The sequence below is a fragment of the Engystomops pustulosus genome, chromosome 5 (genome assembly GCF_040894005.1).
Source record: "Engystomops pustulosus chromosome 5, aEngPut4.maternal, whole genome shotgun sequence".
In the NCBI taxonomy this organism is placed as follows: domain Eukaryota; kingdom Metazoa; phylum Chordata; class Amphibia; order Anura; family Leptodactylidae; genus Engystomops; species Engystomops pustulosus.
The window spans coordinates 29710644-29733180 of NC_092415.1; the positions used below are offsets into that span (position 1 = coordinate 29710644).

At 40.8% G+C, this 22537-nt stretch overlaps 1 protein-coding gene across 4 annotated transcripts in view; it reads right to left on the minus strand.

Moving 5' to 3' along the window:
- Positions 1–22537, minus strand: part of VPS13B (vacuolar protein sorting 13 homolog B) — a 629099-nt gene that overhangs the window by 73283 nt on the left and 533279 nt on the right. For all 4 annotated transcript variants that reach the window (XM_072151499.1, XM_072151498.1, XM_072151501.1 and 1 more), the window contains exons 40-43: positions 18781–18977; positions 9399–9580; positions 7053–7402; positions 775–936 (exon numbers count right to left, since the gene is read on the minus strand). In XM_072151499.1, the coding sequence (XP_072007600.1) occupies positions 775–936; positions 7053–7402; positions 9399–9580; positions 18781–18977 (891 nt within the window). The remainder of the gene's footprint in view (positions 1–774; positions 937–7052; positions 7403–9398; positions 9581–18780; positions 18978–22537) is intronic.

Below are 22537 nucleotides of genomic sequence, written 5' to 3' on the forward strand. Positions count from 1 at the left end.
AGAATATACAATATGTATATAATAGATGTCTTACAAATTGATGGAAATTTAAATCATTCTAAAATTTTTGGCGGCTATCAGGGCTATTTTTGAAATTTAACAAACCCATTTTTAAATATGATATTATATGAGTGAGCACGGCCTTCACTCCTATTGTTATGCATGTATTTTGTTTGTATATGTACCCCATGATCTGTACAGCACTGCAGAATATGATGGCGCTATAGAAATAATGATTTATTATTATTTAATGACAGACCACTGATTGTAACTGGGAGTGTTATACTTCCTTTCCCCTGTGATGGCGCTAGAGGGTAACTGAATACTTCCAGACAAATTGTTCCATAGAATATAGCTGAACGCTGGGGGTTCGAATTTAATTCCTTGCAACATAATAGCAAATAGACGACAATGAGCACTGCCTAATAAGCATGACCATCTGCATGCAGGACGTTGTAGTTCTCAGACCATAAATACTTTTGGGAAAATAACTTTACTGCATTAATTTTGTTATACTACCGTATATACTCGAGTATAAGCCGACCCAAGTATAAGCCGAGGCCCCTAATTTTACCACAAAAACCTGGTAAAACCTATATATTTTTTACTCGAGTATAAGCCGAGTTTGGGTTTTCAGCACAATTTTTTGTGCTGAAAAACTAGGCTTATACTCGAGTATATAAGGTATTTCTAAAAAAAAAAATGAATTCATGAGAACGCGTATGAAAGTCTTAATCAAATATATGAAGGCTTGGAAATGACTTTGATTTATACCTGTGGGGACTTGTGTGAGCGCCAGCAGTATTGGTGGCTATGGAGGCTGGCCAGCAGTATATTCTCATCAGTGTCCAACTGGCCAAACCGCAGTGTCTCCTGTGTGTCATTACAGACGACAAAATGACTGTAGATCAGCTCCTCTGCCTCGGGGCACTGGTTCTGTAACAGAGAAAGAACAGACTGTTTCAATAGAGAAATGTCAAAATATGTTCTCATTGTCGTCAGCGAACACTTCCATTGTTGGCCCTTCCAAGGAGATACTTTACAGCCGCAATTAATGTCGAAGGCCCACTAAGCCAAACGCTTAGAAGACTATAGGGTTACAGTGGTTGTCTGGAATTAGAAAAAAAAGGATTCAACAAAAAGATAGCACCGCTATTGTCCATGAACTGTGCCTGGTATTGCACTTTAAGGGGGTGTCCCAAGTTTAGAAGTTATCTAAACAAGGTGGATGGTGTGGGTCCAACTGCTGGGACCCCACTGATTAAGGGAATGGGACCCCAGCAATTCGGACAACAAAGGATCCTGTTATCACTGATGGGTGGAGCGGCATGGCTCATGCTGTGCTCTATTTTATGGGAGTGACGGAGATAACTGAGCATGCTCGTCCTGTCGCTTCATTAATTTGTGAGAATGGGAGCCCTGTAATCCAGAGAACGCGGATCCTGTTATCACTAATGGGTGGAGCGGCATGGCTCATGCTGTGCTCTATTTTATGGGAGTGACGGAGATAACTGAGCATGCTCGTCCTGTCGCTTCATTAATTAGTGAGAATGGGACCGCCGCAATCTGAGAAAAAAGTGGATCCTGTTATCATTAATGGGTGGAGTGTCAGGGCTCATGCCGCACTCTGCTTTATTGGAATGGCAGAGATAACTGAGCATGCTCATCCTGCAGCTTCATCAGTTAGTGAGAAAGGGATCTCTGTTTTCCCAATTTTGTTCTAGTGAAAGGTGGTGGTGGTGGTCCCACTAGTTGGCCCCTCACTGATCACACTGTTATCCGCAATCCTGTGGATAAGGGATAACTTCTAATCTTGGGTCAACCCCTTTAAATAGGAACAATCTGCAATACCAGATACTACAATGAATGACAATGGTGCTCTGTTTGATTTAAAAAATACCTAAAATTTTTTTAGCAAAAGGCAGGAAAAAATGCACACAGTAAAACCTGACTACAGCATTATCTGCACCTATTTTAACTTTGGACATGGACAGCAGTTGTTGCTGATTATTAAGGGCTCCCTACATGTAAAAATCACAAGATATTCATTTACCAATCTACATGTGGCGGAAAGTACCCATGACATGAGAGGAAACGAGAAAATTACTAAAACAATTACGGAAATATGTCCTCCTGTAGCTCATGTTAACATTGCCAAATCCCTTTATAAATCAGGAAAGCCATTCTTACATTGTACCTGTCAGCATTATACCCTGTGACATATGGCTTCACTTAATGAAATACACAACACTCTATCACCTCTCCTCCAAATTTTCCATATTATCAAACCGTAAAGGAAGCCATTCCCACGGTGACATGGGTGAAAGCATTTACATGGAGTAAATGTCGTCCTGCGTGAAACTCTTGAACAGGGGCAAGAATAGAAAATCCTTAGAATTAAAGTGAAATTTTCACCTCCCCAAGTGTGATCTGCTGGTAACAAGTAGAGAAATACAGTGCGACTTCCAACATATCATTATTATCTCTCTCCATTATCCTGTTACTATGAAATTTCTACTTGAATCCCTATGCTAATGAGACATTTGGTGCACTCCGAGCGGTACTATTCCTGCATGGACCAGTACAGTGTCCATCAAATAAGCAGGAGATTTCTCTTGTGAGATGCATGGGGCAACAGTCGGAGGAGAGGGAAGTGATTGAATCAGGAATAGCAGGGCTCCAAGTGCCGAGGATATGCCTCAGGTGCTCCAACTGCCTCATTAGTATACAGAATAAACTAGGATTATCTTGGAAATGGCATAATGGTGAGAAATAATAAAGGTATGTTGGAAATCACAATACATTTCTCTACAACATGCTGCCAGGTGATTATATTGTATGGTGGAAGTGTTAGACTCCTTAACTCTAATGTCTGATTCATTCCCTATAAAGCAGCATCACTGGATCTGGAATTTTAATAGCTTTTTTATGATCTCCTTTACCCCCCAAAAAACCTGTTAAAAAGCTGCAAGTGCTCCTGGCCGGCGTGTTATTGTCTGTGCTGCTGAAGGGGCTCTGGTGACACCCCCAGGAGCACTTGCAAGTCATTAGCATATTTTTAAAAAATAAACAGGACATATGTTGCCATATTAGTGCTTTCTTAAAACTATTACGATTATGAAGCTTAAGCATCTAAGAGGGAAGTGTCTAGCCAAGAGTCCAAGCTGAAGATGGCACTTACACTGATGGCTGATCTAGCACGTATATTCTTAGGAAAGGTCAGTAGCCTAATACTGAGGCAAGACAATGATTGGGTTGGAATACACTTATTACTTTTGGGAGCCTATTCTGAGGATTGGTAATTAATAGTTTAACAAGAGTGGTGGACACCAGCTGGCCTTTCATTGATCAGCTGTTTAGTACTGAGTAAACACAAAGCTCGAAGCTTGGGAGGGGGGTGAAAAGTATCCTGAGGACAGACCATCAAAAATATAAAAAAAACTTAAGGGAAAAAAAAAACTCGAAAAAGACCTAACCCATTCATTTTGTAGCTTTACCATATATTAACAAATCGGCTCGGAGATGTTACCCAAGCCCTAACACTGCTTTGATCAAGGATGAAGGTTCATCAATCAATTCCGATACCGTAACAAAAGATTTTAAGGACCTGTGAAAAAATTATCACAGTCCTAAAAGTCCCAATGCGTTAGGTGCACTCTATATGACAGGTGCCACGATACTGTCTGCCACTACCAATGGGTTAAATGGAAGTGGTCTAATGGCTTTCGATGTTTCTATCATGCCGTCAAGAAAGAGGACAAATAAAAAAAAAAATTCTACATTTAAGTGCAACGCTGGAAACAGGACTCCAAAAACAGCATTTATACAGCGATATGTGAACCAGCTGCAAGGATTTAGATCACACCAGCTCTTGTTTTACGAACGTCCTCCTGCAACAAGCAAAGCCATGGAATGCCCTTAAAAAAGAATGTTTGATACAGAACAGATGTTTTATCTTCTCCGAGCGCCGCCGCTGCTGCTGTAGTGCCATGTTAGGTAATTAATCCCGACGCTTCTCCAGCTCTGTAGGAATATAAATAAAGATGACTTTGTTTTACTTCATCTAATTCATGGGCGGAGCACCCAAAGCACCCAAGGGAGGACGAAGGGATAGCTTTATTAGCCAAAGAGGTTTAGGGCTCGGAATTCTGGCTCCCAACGTTACACATACTATTAATTACAAGAGACAAAAAGCCCCAGAAAGGACTTGAAGAGAATCACATGGACGATGTATAATATTGCACAAGAACTCCGTGAAAGGCTCGCCATGGGGTGATACTGACCAGCGCGTGCCTTATGTCCAACAGACTCTTACACAATAAAGATTGATGACTTGTGTTCTTCTGTAAATTAAGTGTTTCAGAAGGGTCGTAAGAAGCTGAGCTACACATGACTAGTGTGTAATATCCTCAACAGTCTGCTCCACAATGCGGTGATGGAAAGGACTAGCTAGTAAAAGATATTATCATATAATAAAGGCATGGAATATTGCTAGGAGGTTGTTGATGTCCAACCTCTAAGAAATAAAGGAGGATCTTGTGATATTACTGCTCTGAGAAATGGGTTAAGTCATAGAGGATGTGTTGTTATTTTCCATTAACAAAAATCCCATATTTATCCTTCAACAATTATTCAAACATAATTACGTCATCTATCCCATGTCCTCTTCCTGTCGGTTATCTGGAAAACAACAGATATATACCAAGATCCAGGCTTCTCTGTAGTCCCATTCACCTTGGATATGTATATAAGATTTATTAAATCATTTGATATGGTTTATGTATAAAGAATGTCTGGACCAGTGGTGGCTAACCTATGGCACTCAGAGCCCTTTCTGTGGGCACTCAGGCCATCATCAGAGATGACTCCAGGTATGTTCCTGCAGTCCCAGACAGCCCAGGACTTGCTGTGCACAGAGCTATTTTAAAGTGACAGCTGTACCTGGGACTATTTTCTGCTTTATTGGTGTCCTCAGGGGCTGGTATCTATGAAAGCTGTGACAGAGCCGGGATGTAAATCACAAATTAAATTTCTGTGTTGGCACTTTGCAATAGATAAGCGGGTCTTTGTTGTAGTTTGGGCACTCGGCCTCTAAAAGGTTCGCCATCACTGGTCTGGACCATTATACAAGATCTTATACCTCATGTGTCACCCCCTCATCTTCATAGGCTGTAAGCTCTTGTGTCACCCCTTTATCCTCATAGGCTGTAAGCTCTTGTGTCACCCCCTCACCCTCATAGACTGTAAGCTCTTGTGTCACCCCTCATCCTCATAGACTGTAAGCTCTTGTGTCACCCCCTCATAGACTGTAAGCTCTTGTGGAGGGGGAAGGGGGTACATTTCAAACAGCTATAACTTCATGGCACCTAGAAACACTATGGTGTCATTTTAAAGAGGAACAACTCCCCTTATAGCACAAAAAGGGTTCTAGGTGCCACAAAAATATTTATACACCATTAAAGTTATAGTCAAAAGTGGGAGCAGTATAAGGGTCACAGAAGTGATTCAAACTTAATTCTCAGAATTGGAAGGGATCTCTGAAACCAGATTGTTATGTATAAGAAAAAAATGGTACATCCTGGATATTTGTTATTATCTGATGTCCTTATAACATTAATATTTTGTACAAGGCCATACATAATCAGCAGAGAATCTGGCTACTGGAAAGGGAACGATACGTTCTCCCTGTGTTGTTTGGGTTCCACCAGGATATTCACCTACCATCCACAATCCAAATACATTCAAATAGGAAATTTAGATTGAGCCTAGTCATTTTATAACCTTTTCACATTGATGACCAGTCCTAAGTATAGTAAATAATAGAAGGTATTATTGCCTTTTGTCTTGTGGGCAGTATCATAGTACGATGTGACACTGATCATTTATGTCCATTGAACAGCTAAAGATCAGCCTCCGTAATAAATTTATATTTAACTTTTATACAGATAAATAACTACATTTAACTATTTTGGTGAAAAGATAAGAAGCTCACACTCCGGTCAAAAGTTGATATACTGAGTTCAATGCAAACGACGCGTTTCGAGAGGCAAAGGCCTATTTATCAAATTTTACTTTTTTTTCCTTTTTATATGCTGGGGATAACACAAGAGAATAACAAGTGGTATACCCACTTGACACAAGAAAACTTTTCAGGTTGGTTTGCAACTCATATCCTCACACCAAACAAACACCATTTGTTTTGACCATGACAGGTGTGGCAGCCCTGTAGGCGGTCACAGCCTCTACAACTTAACCCATTTCATTCATAAAAAAACCTTTTAAGCTTTGGGATCCTTACCCTCTTAACATTCACTTTATATTTGATGTATTAACTCACTTTTTTGTCTTTACATTTAGCTATACATTTTGTTTCCTTTAAAGAACATTCACTGTAAAATCCTAACAGGCTCCTTTGTAAGAAGCAGTTATGTTTTATTCTGAGGGACTATGGCATTCCAGGAAAAACATATTGCTACAAACTACCTGAGAGTCCTTTGGGTTGCACCATGTAGTCTTCTTCCAGCCCAGTTCAGGATAATTTGAGAGAAGCCTCCATTTAAGCAAAAAAGAATTGCCCAACCATTCAAGGTGAATCTGGTTGGACCAAAGCTTATAGAAAGCCGCCTACTGAAAACACCTGCTGTCAATTTTAGTCTCTAAAATGTATTGTTCACATTGTTTGTCAAGAGAGAGTCATAGCAATGGGACACCTTTAACACTAGATTGATTTCCTGAAATGTTATTATATGGCTGGGCTACTTTAGGTGCTATCATACCTACGCTACTGTTCTGAGAATACTCAGTATATGTCACAACTGTTCTTTTTTTTCCTTGTTTGTCATGTTTTCGTGATGTGGAGTTATATACTGTCCATCAGTCTTTGTTTTACAGCATAAAAATAAGAAAAAAAAAAGAAAGAAAGAGTCTTTGCAGTAAGAATTTCTGAGTGCCTGACACAGTTTCTAGAATCTGTAATTGTGAATGAAAATTCTATCTTATAGATATTACTTTATATAGTGTGAATAACAAATCCAGTAACCTCGTACTCTTACCTGCTGCCAAGCCTGGATTGCCGTGTTAATGGAATGGACAGAGTGCTGGCCTATGTTCACGAATACTGGATCCACCAGGACCATGCAATCTATTAATTTTTCCAGGGCGCTGAGCGAAATGGCCACCTGCCCCTGGATGTGGAATTGTTTGACTAAATTGTTCATGGTGAGATTTCGGCACTCCAGAAGATGGCAATCGGCATCAGTGGAAAATTTGATCTCCTTGCATACGGACGAGCCGCTCCATTGACGCATGTAGACATGAGGCTCTTTAAACTTCACAACCAAGTATTCCAGGTCTCTAGGAGTTGTGTTATCAGAAACAAATGGACGAAGAAATTTTGGGGGTGCTACAAAAAATAATAATGAAGAGTAAATAATGTGAGTAAAACGTACAAGACATGGAACATTTGACTAGAACGGAGCAGAAATAAATTACATAAAAATAATAAGGAAATGACTTTCTCGTAATAGCCATCCTTTACAAGGTGTTCTAATGGCTAGAAACACTGCACTTTATTGTGTAAATGAGCTATTTTTCCATATCCTAAATTGTGTTATAATGCAGAATAAAGCTCCAATTTGCAATGGTTAAATCGGCATCATTGAATACTTCAGTCATAAACAGAACAGACCCATTCAAAGCGAGGGGCGGCCAAGAGAAACATAGGAGAGGGAAAGATCTTGTGTAAGAGGAAGAGATGCTTTGATGGGTCCTTCCAACTCGAACTGCACAAACAGCCTCATGAAAGAAAACGAATGTGTCGCAGAAGGTCAAGAACATGGTCACTCATCGTATAAATTAGTTTCTTTAACATCTGCTAAAGGCAAATTCCACAAAAAAGACAACTATTAAGTTTCACAGTGGAAATAGGTTGGGACAACTGGATTTTGACAGGTCTGTTCCCCACCCAGCCGTGTTCAAAGTATGTACCCGAAGAGAGTCATCTACTATACCAATGAAACCTTAATAGTGAAGCTCCACAAATGAAAACTCCAAAGAAAGAGCTCTTCAATGAAGTATAAATGGTTTATTCACCAACAGTGAGAAACCTACAACGCTTAGGCCCCTCCATTTTCAAGCTCAACTCTTGAACACATGACACTGAAAAAAAGAACTGATAAGCTAATTTGATATTTAAATTCCTCTCAGTTTAATAGTGAAATAAATGGATCAAAAATTCACATCCATTTGTCATAAGGCACCTATAAGCCGGCATAACCCCCTTTAGTGAAATATGATACATTGAAAAAAAATGCTCTTATCAGTTATTCATCTGGTTTCCTACAATGCATACAGAACATATATTACAAGACGTGTTGTTAAACAGCGACTATTAAAATGAAATTGCGTTGGAAACAAATATTACAGTCATTTACAACAGATTCCGCTAATGCCAAAAGGTTCAGAAGATCTATGACACTGTTCATGTAGACATAATTGTTTTTCCAGACACACCACACCCTTTTTTATCGGTGGTGTGTCGACCTGGAAGGGAAGCTCATTACAATTCAATTTAAAAAAGCTGCAATACAAGAAATAGCCTGTAGATGAGTGGGGCGCTGTCTGTATAAAATATGAACAGCCTTCCAATACAAGTCATTACAATACAAGATTATCATCTTTTGATATATTATTCACATGAACTCCTCTGAATTTCTTTGGCAGTAATTAAATATATATATATGCTAGATTTATTTTTATTTTTGTCAAAAAACTTCAAAGTGGCCCTTAGTAAAAACTTTTAGCTCTGTGCTGATAAGAAAGACTATTCCAGAAAAACTAGCCTCTTTCTCCTCTCCAATTGTTTACACAAGTTTGAGCAGTGAGCTTTTACCCTCCATGCTTTCTCCCTGCCTATAGTACTCGCTCAACACTATTTTCAAATAGAATTCTCTTACTGTCACTTTCAGCTAGATATGTGCTGAGCAGGGATGCATAAGGTCTTCTGTTAGAAAATTGTGATCATAGAATAGTATAGACAGAGAGCAGAAAGGGTTAAAAAAACTCACCTCTCAGAGGCGGATAAACAAACAAAGGGAGATTGGATCTAATCATTTTTCGGGAAGTCATAGAAACACACACTTTTCAGGCTAGAATACTGATCATTACAAAAAGATAAAAGTTCTTCTTAAGGGTGAATCTGCAGTCTAAATTTTAAAAACTTAGCAGAATTAGAAAAAAAAGAACAGTAGACAGTTGTTTCCTACACACATTATTAAACATTATCTGAAATTACAGCTACATGTAAAAACCCATAACGCCAGTGTGAACACATACATAGATGTACAATAGCATCTTTGGACATGGAACCTTTTTATAATACACTGTATGATAAAATATACCTGTGCCTAATTGATCCAGATGATGAGACAAGTGAAGCTCTAGATGAGCAAAATGAACCGAAACTCCAATAGAAGGAACCAACCACGGAGTAAAACAGGAATCCACCCTTGTACAAGCTGCAAGTGCTGTAGGAGTCACAAGCTGGTCACAGCCACTTTGAGAGCCAGATTCACTTTCAGAGCTATGGGAAACATTAAAAAGATGATTTTTATTAATTTTTTTTTCTTAGCTATAACTAAACTATTCCAAGATTATAAAATGTTATATGATAAGTGCAGATGGTCTTGTCCGTTTGCCCAAAATATTCTGAAAAGTGCAGCCAACACAATTAAATTTCATTTCACATCTGACCATTAGAATTTGCATAAATATTTATCTGGAAAAAGTGGCATTCAATTGTGTAATTATATCCGTACACTGTTATTCTTTCCTATTTATAAGGTAAAAGGCTGCAGCGAACAGGCCAAAAAAAGATAGAAGCAGAAAAACTGAAGCAGCTGTGATTTATTTTAATGGTTTGATATTAAGGTTGAATAATAATAATAAAAAAATTGGTATATATTCGGAAAGGGCTACTAATACTGTTACTTGAGGCATAAAAATAAAAAAATAAAAAACCACAAAAAGAAACAGATAAATGTAAATTGAATAAATAATTGGAATAAAATATAAATACAGTAATAAAACACTCTGCAGCATTTTTGTAGAAGTGGAAGCTGAAAGGTGCTGAGGGGGTCCATTTACAATTCCAAAAGGTTTATGGGATGCCGGATTAAACTATGTAGAGGCTGAGGTAAGCAAATACAAAATTACATTGATTTATATAGGATTTACTGACAAACAACCCTCACAATGCAAAAAGGTACATAAATCACATATAAAACACATAAATCCACACAACATACCCAGATTTTTATGCGTGTATTTCATGTGGAATCGTGTTGTGTATAATATTTTTTTATGATGACTGATAAAAAAGGACATTCCTGGTGACAGGTTCCCTTTAAAATTGACCTTCCGAAAAAATTCAATTTAATCTTAGTTACGTTCCAATTAGAGCTAATCAATTAAGCAGTTGTTTATGCTTATACATCTTCTAGTTGAAGGAGGGTGGAACAACCCCCGGAGTAACCCCTGCTAAAATGGATAAACCAATGAAAACCACTCTCATACAAAAACATTGTAAACAAAGAACAACCACTTGACTGCAGTTCAAAAAGAGTTAAGTTTCAAAACTTGGTTGTATCATTTTATGGAAATTTTTTCAGCATGCTATGGAAACACTTAGGGCTAGCATTCGGGATAAAAAGACGATTTGATTACACTTTATTTCAGTGTTCGTACTGCATCAATAATCCAAAAATGTGTGGATGTCAGTGACTTTTGTAAAACAGTTTAATGTAAATCCATAAAGAAGAGCAGTGTCCAAAAATATCCTTAACAAACATGAGTCACCTGATCCCAGTCAGAGAACATGGTGAAACGCATCAAATGTTCGTTTTGACCTATTTAATGCTGAATGCAAAAGAAATACTTCCAAAAAAGAACGAGAAGCTCAAATAACACTAGAAATAGCTGAGCAAAAAAGAAAAGAAAAACTTCTGGAAACATAAACAGTTAACCTCAAAAGGGTTAATCATGGCTGCCACCCTAATCAAGGCTCCCTTACCGGATCAAGTCGAAGGTGGTCAAGATGCCTTGTCTCAGAAATCAATAGCCACAATCAAATTTGTAATATGGACCTGCCGTTCTCATTCGGCCCTCTGACCCGGACGTATGGCCCAACAGGCGGCTGGAGAGTCAATCCAACGAATGAACGCCCCTAGCAACTAGCCGATTGGCTGTTCTGCGACCAAACCAAAAATATGTCTGGGAGGGGTGGCCAATCCCAAACACTGAAACCCGAATCCGTTTATCTCTATTCTTAATTTCAAAAGTTATCGAGACAAAGATTAATAATCGATCCAACATCATGCTGGTTCAGAACGGTTGGTTCCACTGCATTTGATAACACAATGGATCGCTGAGCATCACAGGGAACCACTTTGTGTTAACAACTTATAAACTACAATATGGTGGCTTTCAAAATGGTGGCCATGTCCTGGGTGTCCTGAGACTTTTGACTTCTACATAAAATCTCTTTATGTCCAATCATCCGTTTTTTCTTTCCCCCATTCAAAATTAAACAAATCAGAACCAACCCCCCTAGGGTGCAAGCTTTGCCTGCATTATTACGGGGATGGTGCCTAAACAATATCTTATTACCTTAGGTGCCCAATTTCACCTTAGAGAAAAATAGAAATGAAAATTATATCAGTCAATGAATAAAAATAAATAAAAAAAGCTCAATGTCAGGGCTAGCCTGGACCACACAAAGCTCAGGGTCAACCAATGACATTGGTGTTTCTCCAAGATCGGATTATCCCAGCCAAAAAAAGAACAGGAGGGGAAAAAATGTAATTTCTATTCAATGTGTTTGGGTTAATATCAATTCTTGACCTTAGGCCTCGAATTACAGCCTTTGGTTGCCACATATCCGTCCCCCTGCTAACAATCACAATGGGCCAGAACAAACAAAGGCCTCAATTTAAATCACATTTAGCTGTCATTAAACTATTGCGCTGTGTAAGAATGCTGTTTATATTCTCACACTTGCCTCCGAACTTAAAACATTGAGATTACTCCGCGGTGAAGTGTTTACTTGTAGGCACTGCTCAAATTAGCTGGGATGTGAAATATGCTCCCCCCCACACAAGTATGTTTATAATGAGCTAGATAGCAATGTGATCTTAATGTGGGGCCATTTAAATGATTAATGAAAGCCCTAAACAATCAGACTCTTCAGGGAAATGTCGTCCTTACACTTAATGTGTGAAAAAACGGGAATGGAGGGACTCCTGCTGGTTCATCTACGGTGCATGTAGGGACAGTCATCCAAGAAAATCTACCCTGTGCGGGGAGAATCTAAGCACCTGACTTGCCATTTAGTACATGGGGATGATATTTTCACTGATCTTATTCATCTTCCACCAAATTGTAAATAATCTAAATAAGGTGTAATGTATTAACCCCTGTAAACTACCCAGCAGGTTTCATGCAGTGTGCCGGCTCTCTATATGCTGAGGGGAGTGGGGGCTGCAGTGTGCTGAATACCTATATATTCTTGGGGTGGGGCGCAGTGTGCTGACTACCTATATACTGGGTGACTGCAGTGTGCTGCATACCTATATACTGTGTGGGAGCTGCAAAGTGCTGGCTCCCTATATACTGAAGGGTGGTCTGCAGTGTGCTGGCTTCAGTTATACTGTGGAGGAGGGTTGCTGACTTCCTATATACTGGGGGGGGGCGCAGTGTGCTGACTAACTATATACTGGGGGGATTGCAGTGTGATGTATACCAATATACGGTGTGGGGGGCTGCAGTGTGCTGGCTCCCTATATACTGAGGGGTGGTCTGCAGTGTGCTGGTTACTGATACACTGTGGAGGAGGGGCTGCATGTGCTGGCTTCCTATATACAGGAGGGGAAGCTTCAGTGTTCTGGCTACCTATATACTGGGGGAGAGCAGGGGACCAGTGTGCTTGATACCTATATACTGGGGGATACTTAAGGAAATAGGCAGCAATCCAAGCTTGAGGTGAAAACAGGGTGTTTTTATTCCATGATGCAACGTTTCGGTGACACAGCACCTTTTCTTAGTGTGTAGTGTGCTGGCTACCTATATACTGGGGGAGAGTGGGGGCTGAAGTTTGCGGGCAAAAAGTTGCCGTCTGGAAATTTGACTATAGTTTTTATTTCTTTATTTGCGTCAGCAATATGCGATTAGATTAAATATTAAGGCCAGGAGACTTTTATGTGCACAAAGTGAACACATAATATAAATATATCTATTGATTGCGGGTGCTCTGCCTCTTACACCACCCCTCCATATTCGGTTATTCCATACATTCTGTTCCATTCACCATTCGTTCACATTTACACCGATTCAACTTCCGTTATATAGAAGGCCAAAAATAGTGTTGTAGTTAACGTTATGTCAGCCATTAATAATAACAGCACTTATTAATGGACACCATGAACGGTGGTGAGAACTGGGTCTTAACGGTGGAAAAGGGAGATTTGTTTTACTATGTAACAATTGGAGAACAACTCCTTTCTACTTTTTGGATGGACCCCCTACTTAGAGTAAATACAGTATTCACACTTTCATATTATATCTGTCTATTAGAAACACATTGGATTTATAGTAATAAATGGCAATGGGTACATGACTAATAATTACTAAAGAAATCCAAAGCAAGTAGAATAGAAAAAAAAAACTAACTAAAAATATATTAAAACAACCAAAGCGGTGAACCCAATCCCAAAGCTATTTCCCATTACGATGAACTTATGAGAAGATGAAATCATACTCGTACGCTACACTAGCTGGGACTCTAATGTCAAATGGTTTGACTAAGAAACAATCTGCTGACTTGAAACGAGCAACATTTAACATTCCCACAGTATTCACGTTACTGCGGTGCCAAGTTGACCACAAAGGTAATTTTGCGGAGGTCCCGAATTCAGAAGAATTAACCCTGTCTAAAACACTTAACTTCTCAATGACGAGAATACATTCTTTCACAATTAACATCGAGAAAGCAGTCCCAGTTCTGTCCAATTAATGGGAAGCAGATGTTTAATTTCGTTATTGATTTTTTGATCCGCTTTGCCGATTTCCCAGATCCTCTTGATATCTGTGACTACTTCAGCACATGAAGCGGGATGAGAGCGCACCACCAGCCCAGAGAAGCACAATACTGACAACCAGAGGAGACATTTGAACCCTTTACTTAGCAGAGCTCTGTGGATGGGCGGCAGAATGACAAATTTTGCTGTCAATTCCAAGCCCCAGCATAAATATAAGCCGAAAAAATTCTTTCTATCTCCTCCGAGGACTGAGAAACTGGAGAAAAGTGTCCAACTGATATCTACATTGGGAACTTGTCTACCATATGGCTTCCAACTGGATTGAGTTTGTGCAGTTTACTATGGAAGCAGACTTCATAATACCAGAAGGAATAATAAATCTATAATAAATAAATCTATTGAGAGTCCCCAGTTCTTTAGCATAGTGTAACCCTACAGGCTCAGCACTAATCTAAGAAGCAAAGTTTATTGGAAGTTATTTTGAATGACCGGCGTGGAACAAAATGTTCATTGACAGAACGTGGTATGGTTTTGGAACGTATAACATAGGATTAACACCGACACTGATGTATTAACTAAAATATGTGTGCATTCCCATAATGATAATAACGCTTACTCAGCTGTTTCCAGAACTGCTATAAGTTCTGTGTGGTGGAGCAGTGCAGATCCCTTACTGCTGCTCCATAAGAACTCCCTGTCAATGTCTTCACACCAGTGACAAGGAAGAGAAGACTATGGCCCCATAAATGTGATGTGTGCAGGTCCATAGGGTGATATCTATAGCTAACAAATATTCTGCATTAAAATGGGTTGTCCAGCCATCTCATATGTCATAAAAAAAAAAAAGCGGTAATACTTACCTTACCAATCCTCCAATACACCTGTTCTAGTACTTCTTCGGTCTCTAATCTTTCTTTATCTTGTAGCATACTAAGCCATAGGCCAGTGATGGTGAACCTTTTAGAGACAGAGGGGCAGATTTAGTTACCCGGTCCGTTCGCGATCCAGCACCGCGTTCTCTGCGGTGGATTCGGGTCCGGCCAGGATTCACTAAGGTAATTCCTCCGCCGGGATTCACTAAGGTAGTTCCTTCCCCGGAGGCGCGCTGGAATGCCCTGAAATTCATCGGCCTATACTTGGTGAAGGTAAGTGTAATTTTCGCAACACATTTTTTGTCTTAAATGCGGCGGTTTTTCCGAATCCGTCGGGTTTTCGTTCGGCCACGCCCCCCCGATTTCCGTCGCGTGCATGCCAGCGCCGATGCGACACAATCAGATCGCGTGCGCCAAAATCCCGGGGCAATTCAGGTACAATCGGCGCAAATCGGAAATATTCGGGTAACACGTCGGGAAAACGCGAATCGGGCCCTTAGTAAATGACCCCCAGAGTGTCCAAACTACAACCAAAATCAACTTAGTTACTGTGAAGTGCCAACATTATTGCTACTTGTTCTTCCACATCTTTCAATCGTATTGGCCCCCTGAGGCCACCAATACAGTTGAAAGAAGGTGAGCAAATTCAGACTAGCTTCTCTCCAGCATCTCTTTGTACAGTAAGAATGGTGGGTCCAGCAGGATGACCTTCAAAGATAATGCACTTCTTCTAACACCTTCGCACTTTTCAAACAGTTAATGAAGTGTCGCTGTAAGATTTGGTCCTGTTTGGTGAACTCTGTCCTGGGGTGACAGCCTGAGTGCCCACAGAAAGGGCTCTGAGTGCAACCTCTGGCACCCGTGCTATAGGTTCATCACCACTGCCGTAGGTGACTGCACATCCCTGTTAGCTTACCCCACCTTATCTGGACATCTACCATCAGATATACTGTTGGTAGACTCCTATAACTTACATTTTTGTTTCTGAGAATGTTTCTATTAATTCCTAGAACAGCGGCACTTTGGATAAAAAAAAGTGTTAGGTAAAATATGCAAATGAGATGTAGGTGCTGTAGTGATTGTACACATCACTGCTTAAAAGGGGTTGGACCAATTTAGCAAGAATAGGTACAAAACACTCCAATAATGAAAATGGGTCTTTTGCTCCTCCTTATAAATGGTGTTAGGTAGCACTGAAGGTTCGCTGTCCTGTTCAACTCTACGAGAATGCTGGAGATAGACGAGCTACTGTAATGTTTCATTTATATTTTGTACCCATATTGTTTCAATAGAAATGTTGGATAGAAAAGAAACTACTGTACGGAAAAGATTGTAATTGTTTAACAGCAAATTCATACAAACAATTACAAGGGGATAAATATCAAAAGTTTGGAAACAGATAATCAACACACAAAGATATACTATATTTTTCGGACCATAAGATGCACTTTTTTAGCAAACAAAAATAAAACCTTGCTAGAAAGTACCTGCTTGTTATAGCATACCTCCCAACTGTCCCTCATTCGGCGGGACAGTCCCGGTTTGTCATGTGAGGAGGTAGCTCTGCCCCTTTTCTGGCCCCACCCCCTCTGTGAGTCAGTCGGAGCCCGGGGTAAGAGAGAGTGACTGACTGGGGGAACGATGGAAGGTAAGAAACAGGAAAAGGAGGCTGGAGGCAAGGAGAAGGATAGTGGACAGGGGAGGCTGGAGGCTACTGGAGGAGTAGGATAGAGGACAAGGGGGTTGGAGGCTATAGTAGGAAGCTGGAGGAGAGGAGGCAAAGGCTGGGGGACAGGAGACCGAGGCTGGGGGACAGGAGACCGAGGCTGGGGGACAGGAGGCGGAGGCTGGGGGACAGGAGGAGGAGGCTGGGGGACAGGAGGAGGAGGCTGGGGGACAGGAGGAGGAGGCTGGGGGACAGGAGGAGGAGGCTGGGGGACAGGAGGAGGCTGGGGTACAGGAGGAGGCTGGGGGACAGGAGGCGGAGGCTGGAGGACAGGAGAAGGAGGTTAGAGGACAGGGGGTGGTAGAGGCTACAGGAGGAGGCTAAGGGACAAGAGGCAGAGGCTGGAGGACAGGAGGCAGTGGCTGGAGGACAGGAGGCAGTGGCTGGAGGACAGGAGGCGGAGGCTGGAGGACAGGAGGCGGAGGCTGGAGGACAGGAGGCGGAGGCTGGAGGACAGAAGGTGGAGGCTGGAGGACAGGTGGAGGAGGCTGGTGGACAGGTGGAGGAGGCTGGTGGACAGGTGGAGGAGGCTGAAGGACAGGTGGAGGAGGCTGGAGGACAGGTGGAGGAGGTTGGAGGACAGGTGGAGGAGGCTGGGGGACAGGTGGAGGCTGGGGGACACGGGGAGGAGGCTGGGGAACAGGAGGAGGAGGCTGGGGGACAGGAAGATGGAGGCTGCTGGAGGACAGGAGGAGGCTGGTGGACATGTGGAGGTTGTTGGAGGAGGAAGAGGCTGGAGGACAGGAGGAGAATAAAGGACAGTAGGCCACAGAATGAAGCTGGAGGACAGGAGGAGGCTGGAGGACAGTAGGCCACAAAATGAGGCTGGAAGACAGGGGTCTACAGGAGGAGGCTGGAGGAAAGGAGCTTCAAGAGGAGGTTGGAGAACAGGAGCTACAGGTGGAGGATAGAGGACAATAGGCCACAGAATGGAGCTGGAGGACAGGAGGGCACAGGAGGAGGCTGGAGGACAGTAGGCCACAAAATGAGGCTGGAAGACAGGGGTCTACAGGAGGAGGCTGGAGGAAAGGAGCTTCGAGAGGAGGTTGGAGAACAGGAGCTACAGGTGGAGGATAGAGGACAATAGGCCACAGAATGGAGCTGGAGGACAGGAGGGCACAGGAGGAGGCTGGAGGACAGTAGGCCACAGAATGAGGCTGGAGGACTGGAGGATGGAAAACAGGAGCTAAAGGAGGAGGATGGAGGATAGGAGGCCACAGAATAAGGAGGATAGAGAACAGGGACCACACGTTGTATGGAGGGGTGGTAGTAGGAGTACAGATAGTATTATGTGCAAGTTTGGGGAGATAAATAAAAGTGGAAAAGCAAATGTAAAGGGACGATAAAATTAAAGAGGGGTTTTATATGTTGCAGAGTTGCATTAGGGGGTAATATACAGGTCCATGGGGGTGGCTGTGCAAAGTAAGGGCTTTTGGGTGGGACAATGGACATGGATTAGAAAAGGGGGAAGGGCTTTCTGTCACTCTCTCTCTTAACCAAAAGTTGGGAGGTAAGCTTATAGTCAAAAAGGTCAGAAGGATCTAGCACTGCCGACCCTCCTGACCACTGTCCTAGAAAGTGGGTGAAGTGCTAGCAAAGCGTTTCACCCCATCTCTAAAAGAGGGCAGCACCTTTACACTGTTATTTTCCTTAACCTAACGTTCCGAGATGAGTGTTTCTGCAGGACCTTCAGTGAAGTCAGAAACATGTGACTGATCACATGCTTCCTGCATTAATGTAAGGTTCTTCTCATGTTGAGAGGGATGGGGTCAGAAAAGAACACAAAGCTGGGACTGGGTAAGAAGAAGAGGTTTGTGTGTGTATATAGCAGTATTGAGTGTGTTCATGTGAGTTTATGCATGTAGCAGACTACAGTGAGTGAATTGATGTAGCAGAGCTGTGTGTGTGTGAGTATACGGATGTAGTAGAACTGTTTGTGTGCCAACAGGGAATTTTTAATTGTTGTAAAATATAATGTGTTCTTGAAGGACTAAATCTAGGGTGTGTATTATAGTAAGGTGTGTCTTATAGTCCACAGCATATCATTGCAGGTTAAAAAAAGGTCTAATACAATGTTTGAAACATGGTATACCTTTGGTCATCTATGCCATTGCTATTGCCATTCAAAACAATTCTCCAAAGATGAGAAGACACAAGCTCCTTCTGGTCGCTCACTGTGGTAATACTGGGCAGCTGCAACTCGCATGGTTTGCTTTCGGACAAACTGAACTCTCGAAAGGCAACAAATGACCGCTGGAGTTCATCCCAGTACTCAAGGCTACAAGGGATCTATTAAAAAAACAATGAAAATTCCAGTTATTTCAGCTTTAAATTTTAATATGCAAGAAAATATGTAGGCATGCAAATCTTGCCTTAAAAGACCTTGTGTAAGCTAAATAAATAAATAAATATGAAAAATACACAACCATACATAGAAATCATTATTACCAAGTGACTCAGAAACACAGCATGACTCACAATGGAATATATTAAACAAAGAAAGAATAGTAAAGGAGGGAAAAAAACATTCCGAAACATAAATTAACTAATCAAGAAGCATAACAAATCGTATGAAATGTGACATTGTGGAACTTTGGCTTACCGGGTACTCAATAACACTAAAGCTTTCCAGTTCTTCCCACTGATGGGAGTTTTACAGGAATCAAATGCCGTATGGTGGCAATATTTCAAATGTATATATCTTTACAGATCAAGCAGCAGTATAGGATATATGTGAAGTTTATTTTCATTTAGACCTTACATAGACAGTAGAGATGAGCAGACTCAACGTTTCCATTTGGGTTCGGCTATGAAAGCTGGACATATTGCCGGAATGGTGGGTGAACAGCCAATCCGGCAACTCTCCATGGCTATGATTTGCCAGGGGAGACATTGCATCCACTCATCTCTAATAGACTGCAGTGTCTTAGCTACAAACAATAGTTTTATAATAAAGATGTAAAAAACAAATAGAAGATTTAAAAAAAAAATAAATAACAGGAGGTATATTGATTTATTTATAGATTTCGGTACATTTGAAATCTCGGTCATTGACACTGTACAAGCTAAATTATACCAGTTTATATAGTTTAATACTGTTTCAAAAGATCAAGTCAATTTACAATAAGTAGCGATGAGAACACTGTTGTACAATGGTTGGAAAACGAGAAGAAACCATAAGAGAAAGGAAATTAAACAGTCCGAGAAAGAAGGAAAGGACTGGGAAAATTATATGAAAGGAAGCGAGAAAATAAAAAAAATGAGAAAGAAGAAACCAGAAGAGGAAGAAAAAGTAGATAGTAAAGCGAGCTGCAAAGCCAAAAGAAATGGATGTGGAACCATAAGAGAAAAGCCTCATGTTGTGCGTGGCCCATGTGGTCCACTGACATGCCAATGGCTGCAATTAAGAATTCCCGAATTGCAAACTTGAGTAGGAATAGGACCTCCTCTAGGTGGAAACCACGACCGTGTGTAGAATCTCATATAAATGAATTTTTTCTGGGCGTTATCAGTTAAATCAAAGCATATAAAAAACAATGTAGGCATGAGGCCAAAAAGTAAGAATGTTAAATGAAATGCAATGAAAGAAAAAAAAACTAAAGAGTAGCAATAAATGCATAAGAGATGTAATAGGAAAGAATGAATGGAGAAACTATGGAAAATAATAACTATAGAAAGAAAATGTTAAAGGTTCTGTGGGTGACAAGAACTGTCCCACGACATAGCAGACAATGGTTGGACTTACACAGCTACTTCCTATCTATAAATTGAAAACAGAAATCTGGTGAATGGATGTCTGAGTTTGCAACAATAAGACTCCACACATGTAGCTATAACAGTACAATAAGAAATTATAATCCAATATAAGACTCACACACGCTCTTTGTTTCATGGGGAAGAGGACTTTGGGTGTAGCTACTAAAAATACATTTATCATCGTCCTACAATTGACTCGATTTGCCCTTTGAATCCTACATTTTCCTTGAGTCATACTGCTAGCAATAAAAATGTAACACCATAACTATTTCAGGAAGAAACCCCTTCACCGCAAAGGGTCAAAGAAAAAAGTAGCAAGGCTAAAGACTGCAGATTGTAATAACACGAGTAACAAAGAGCTGTCTGATAATGACCGTATCGGAGCGTTCCAGAACGAAGCACCTGTTACAAGATCAAGGATGAATCTCCTCAAACCCACAGTGTAAATATAGAAAGGCACACACAGCTGGATGGCTCCGCAATACGATGTGTATTCCCCGAAGCGGTCACTGTTTTTGTTACTTCACTAATAACCTTACTTCTATCTTGAACTTCTTCAGATTGCGGTTCTCGCAGGGTGGGCTTGCCTTGGAGAGAACACGGGTTTTGTTCCAGTAACAACTACTGTATTACTAGATGTTCACTGAAGACAGGAAGTATGTGCGTTTTATCTTATTCAAACAGGCCACCTAAGTGAAAGAGTGGACGCAGAACACAATATAATCTTGTATGAGGTGGAGAATGCCAGTTCATGCTGGGATTATAAGCCCGGCTTCCTGACGAGGAATAAACTGCTTCCTTGTCGACTCTCCTTTCTGTTCTGCGGCCAGCTCCCTTAGAATACAAATCTTCCATGTATTCCATGCTAAAGAAAAACAAAACGAATGTGTCTTGAGACGAAGGGAATCTTGGCAAGGGGAGCTGTAACCTGGTCTGGGGCTTTTTGCGATAACACTGATCTCTATCGGTCTTGCTAAAGGTAATCTAGGGGCTGACAAAAGTCACATGTCAAAAGTTATAGCTAGATCTATTTTACATAATAAGCTCAATAAATATACTTCAAGACGAACCAATCTCCAAGGTAAGGAGAAGGAATGGCTTCCTGCTTCAGACGGTTATCAGAGATGTAGAGAAAGATCTCCCATACTACTCCACGTTGCTTACATTTGTGTTCTTATGGGAGCAGGTTTCTTTGTTAGATCCACCTGCCAAGTTCAGGCTGGAAAACATCTCATAGTACAAGCACATGAGCCTTCCAGGTCTTAGGTTCTTTTCTTGACTTCCTCTAAGATGGTATCTAGCAATTTATGGAAAAGTGATTCTTGATTGGCGCTGATGCAATCTGTTACATCAATCCATTACACTTCTGATGAGGATCCAAAAACATGGAGTGCAGCCGACTTTAACTCTTTTTTTTTTCTTCGTACCACTGCAGTTTTTCTCCACAGGCCATGGCAGATGTGCGTTACTCACTTCATACGGCTAGAGTAGGTTATATCTCCACTTACGATTGTACTGAGGGGAAGCAGTGATGACAGGCTTTGGTTTCGAAGACATGAATCTAAAAGAGCAGAGGCGTACTTGCAAAATCACACTCTTTGACCTGTGTCGAATTGAATTCACCTTCCAGTATGTCATAATAGGGAAAAAAAAGGAAAAAGAACTCAATTCAACAAGTTTTTTGTTTTTTTTTGCCGTGTGGGAAGAACAATAATCTATGGATTTTCTTTGTGTAGCTTTCTAAACTGGATACAATTTTATAGAACCATTCTTCTACCAAGACGTTTACATTACGATGTAAAATTTATATATTTTTTCAATTATCAATTTTTTACAACCCCCCCCCCCCAGAATTACATTTGCCCATTGATTCAATCATAAATTGCAACTTTGACCCATTGACTTAGAACACAGATAATGTTCAGTATTAATCACAGCTCAGTTTTTGGAAGTAACAGTTTTAATCTATATCAGATAAATATCGAAAGAGCAATCTGTAGCCAAATAGCCTCATAGGGTACTGTCGTTTATAGAATAAGGTTGAATTAAAGTGATATGGATTCTCTCTCTCACAACTAAAATGGCAAAGAGCT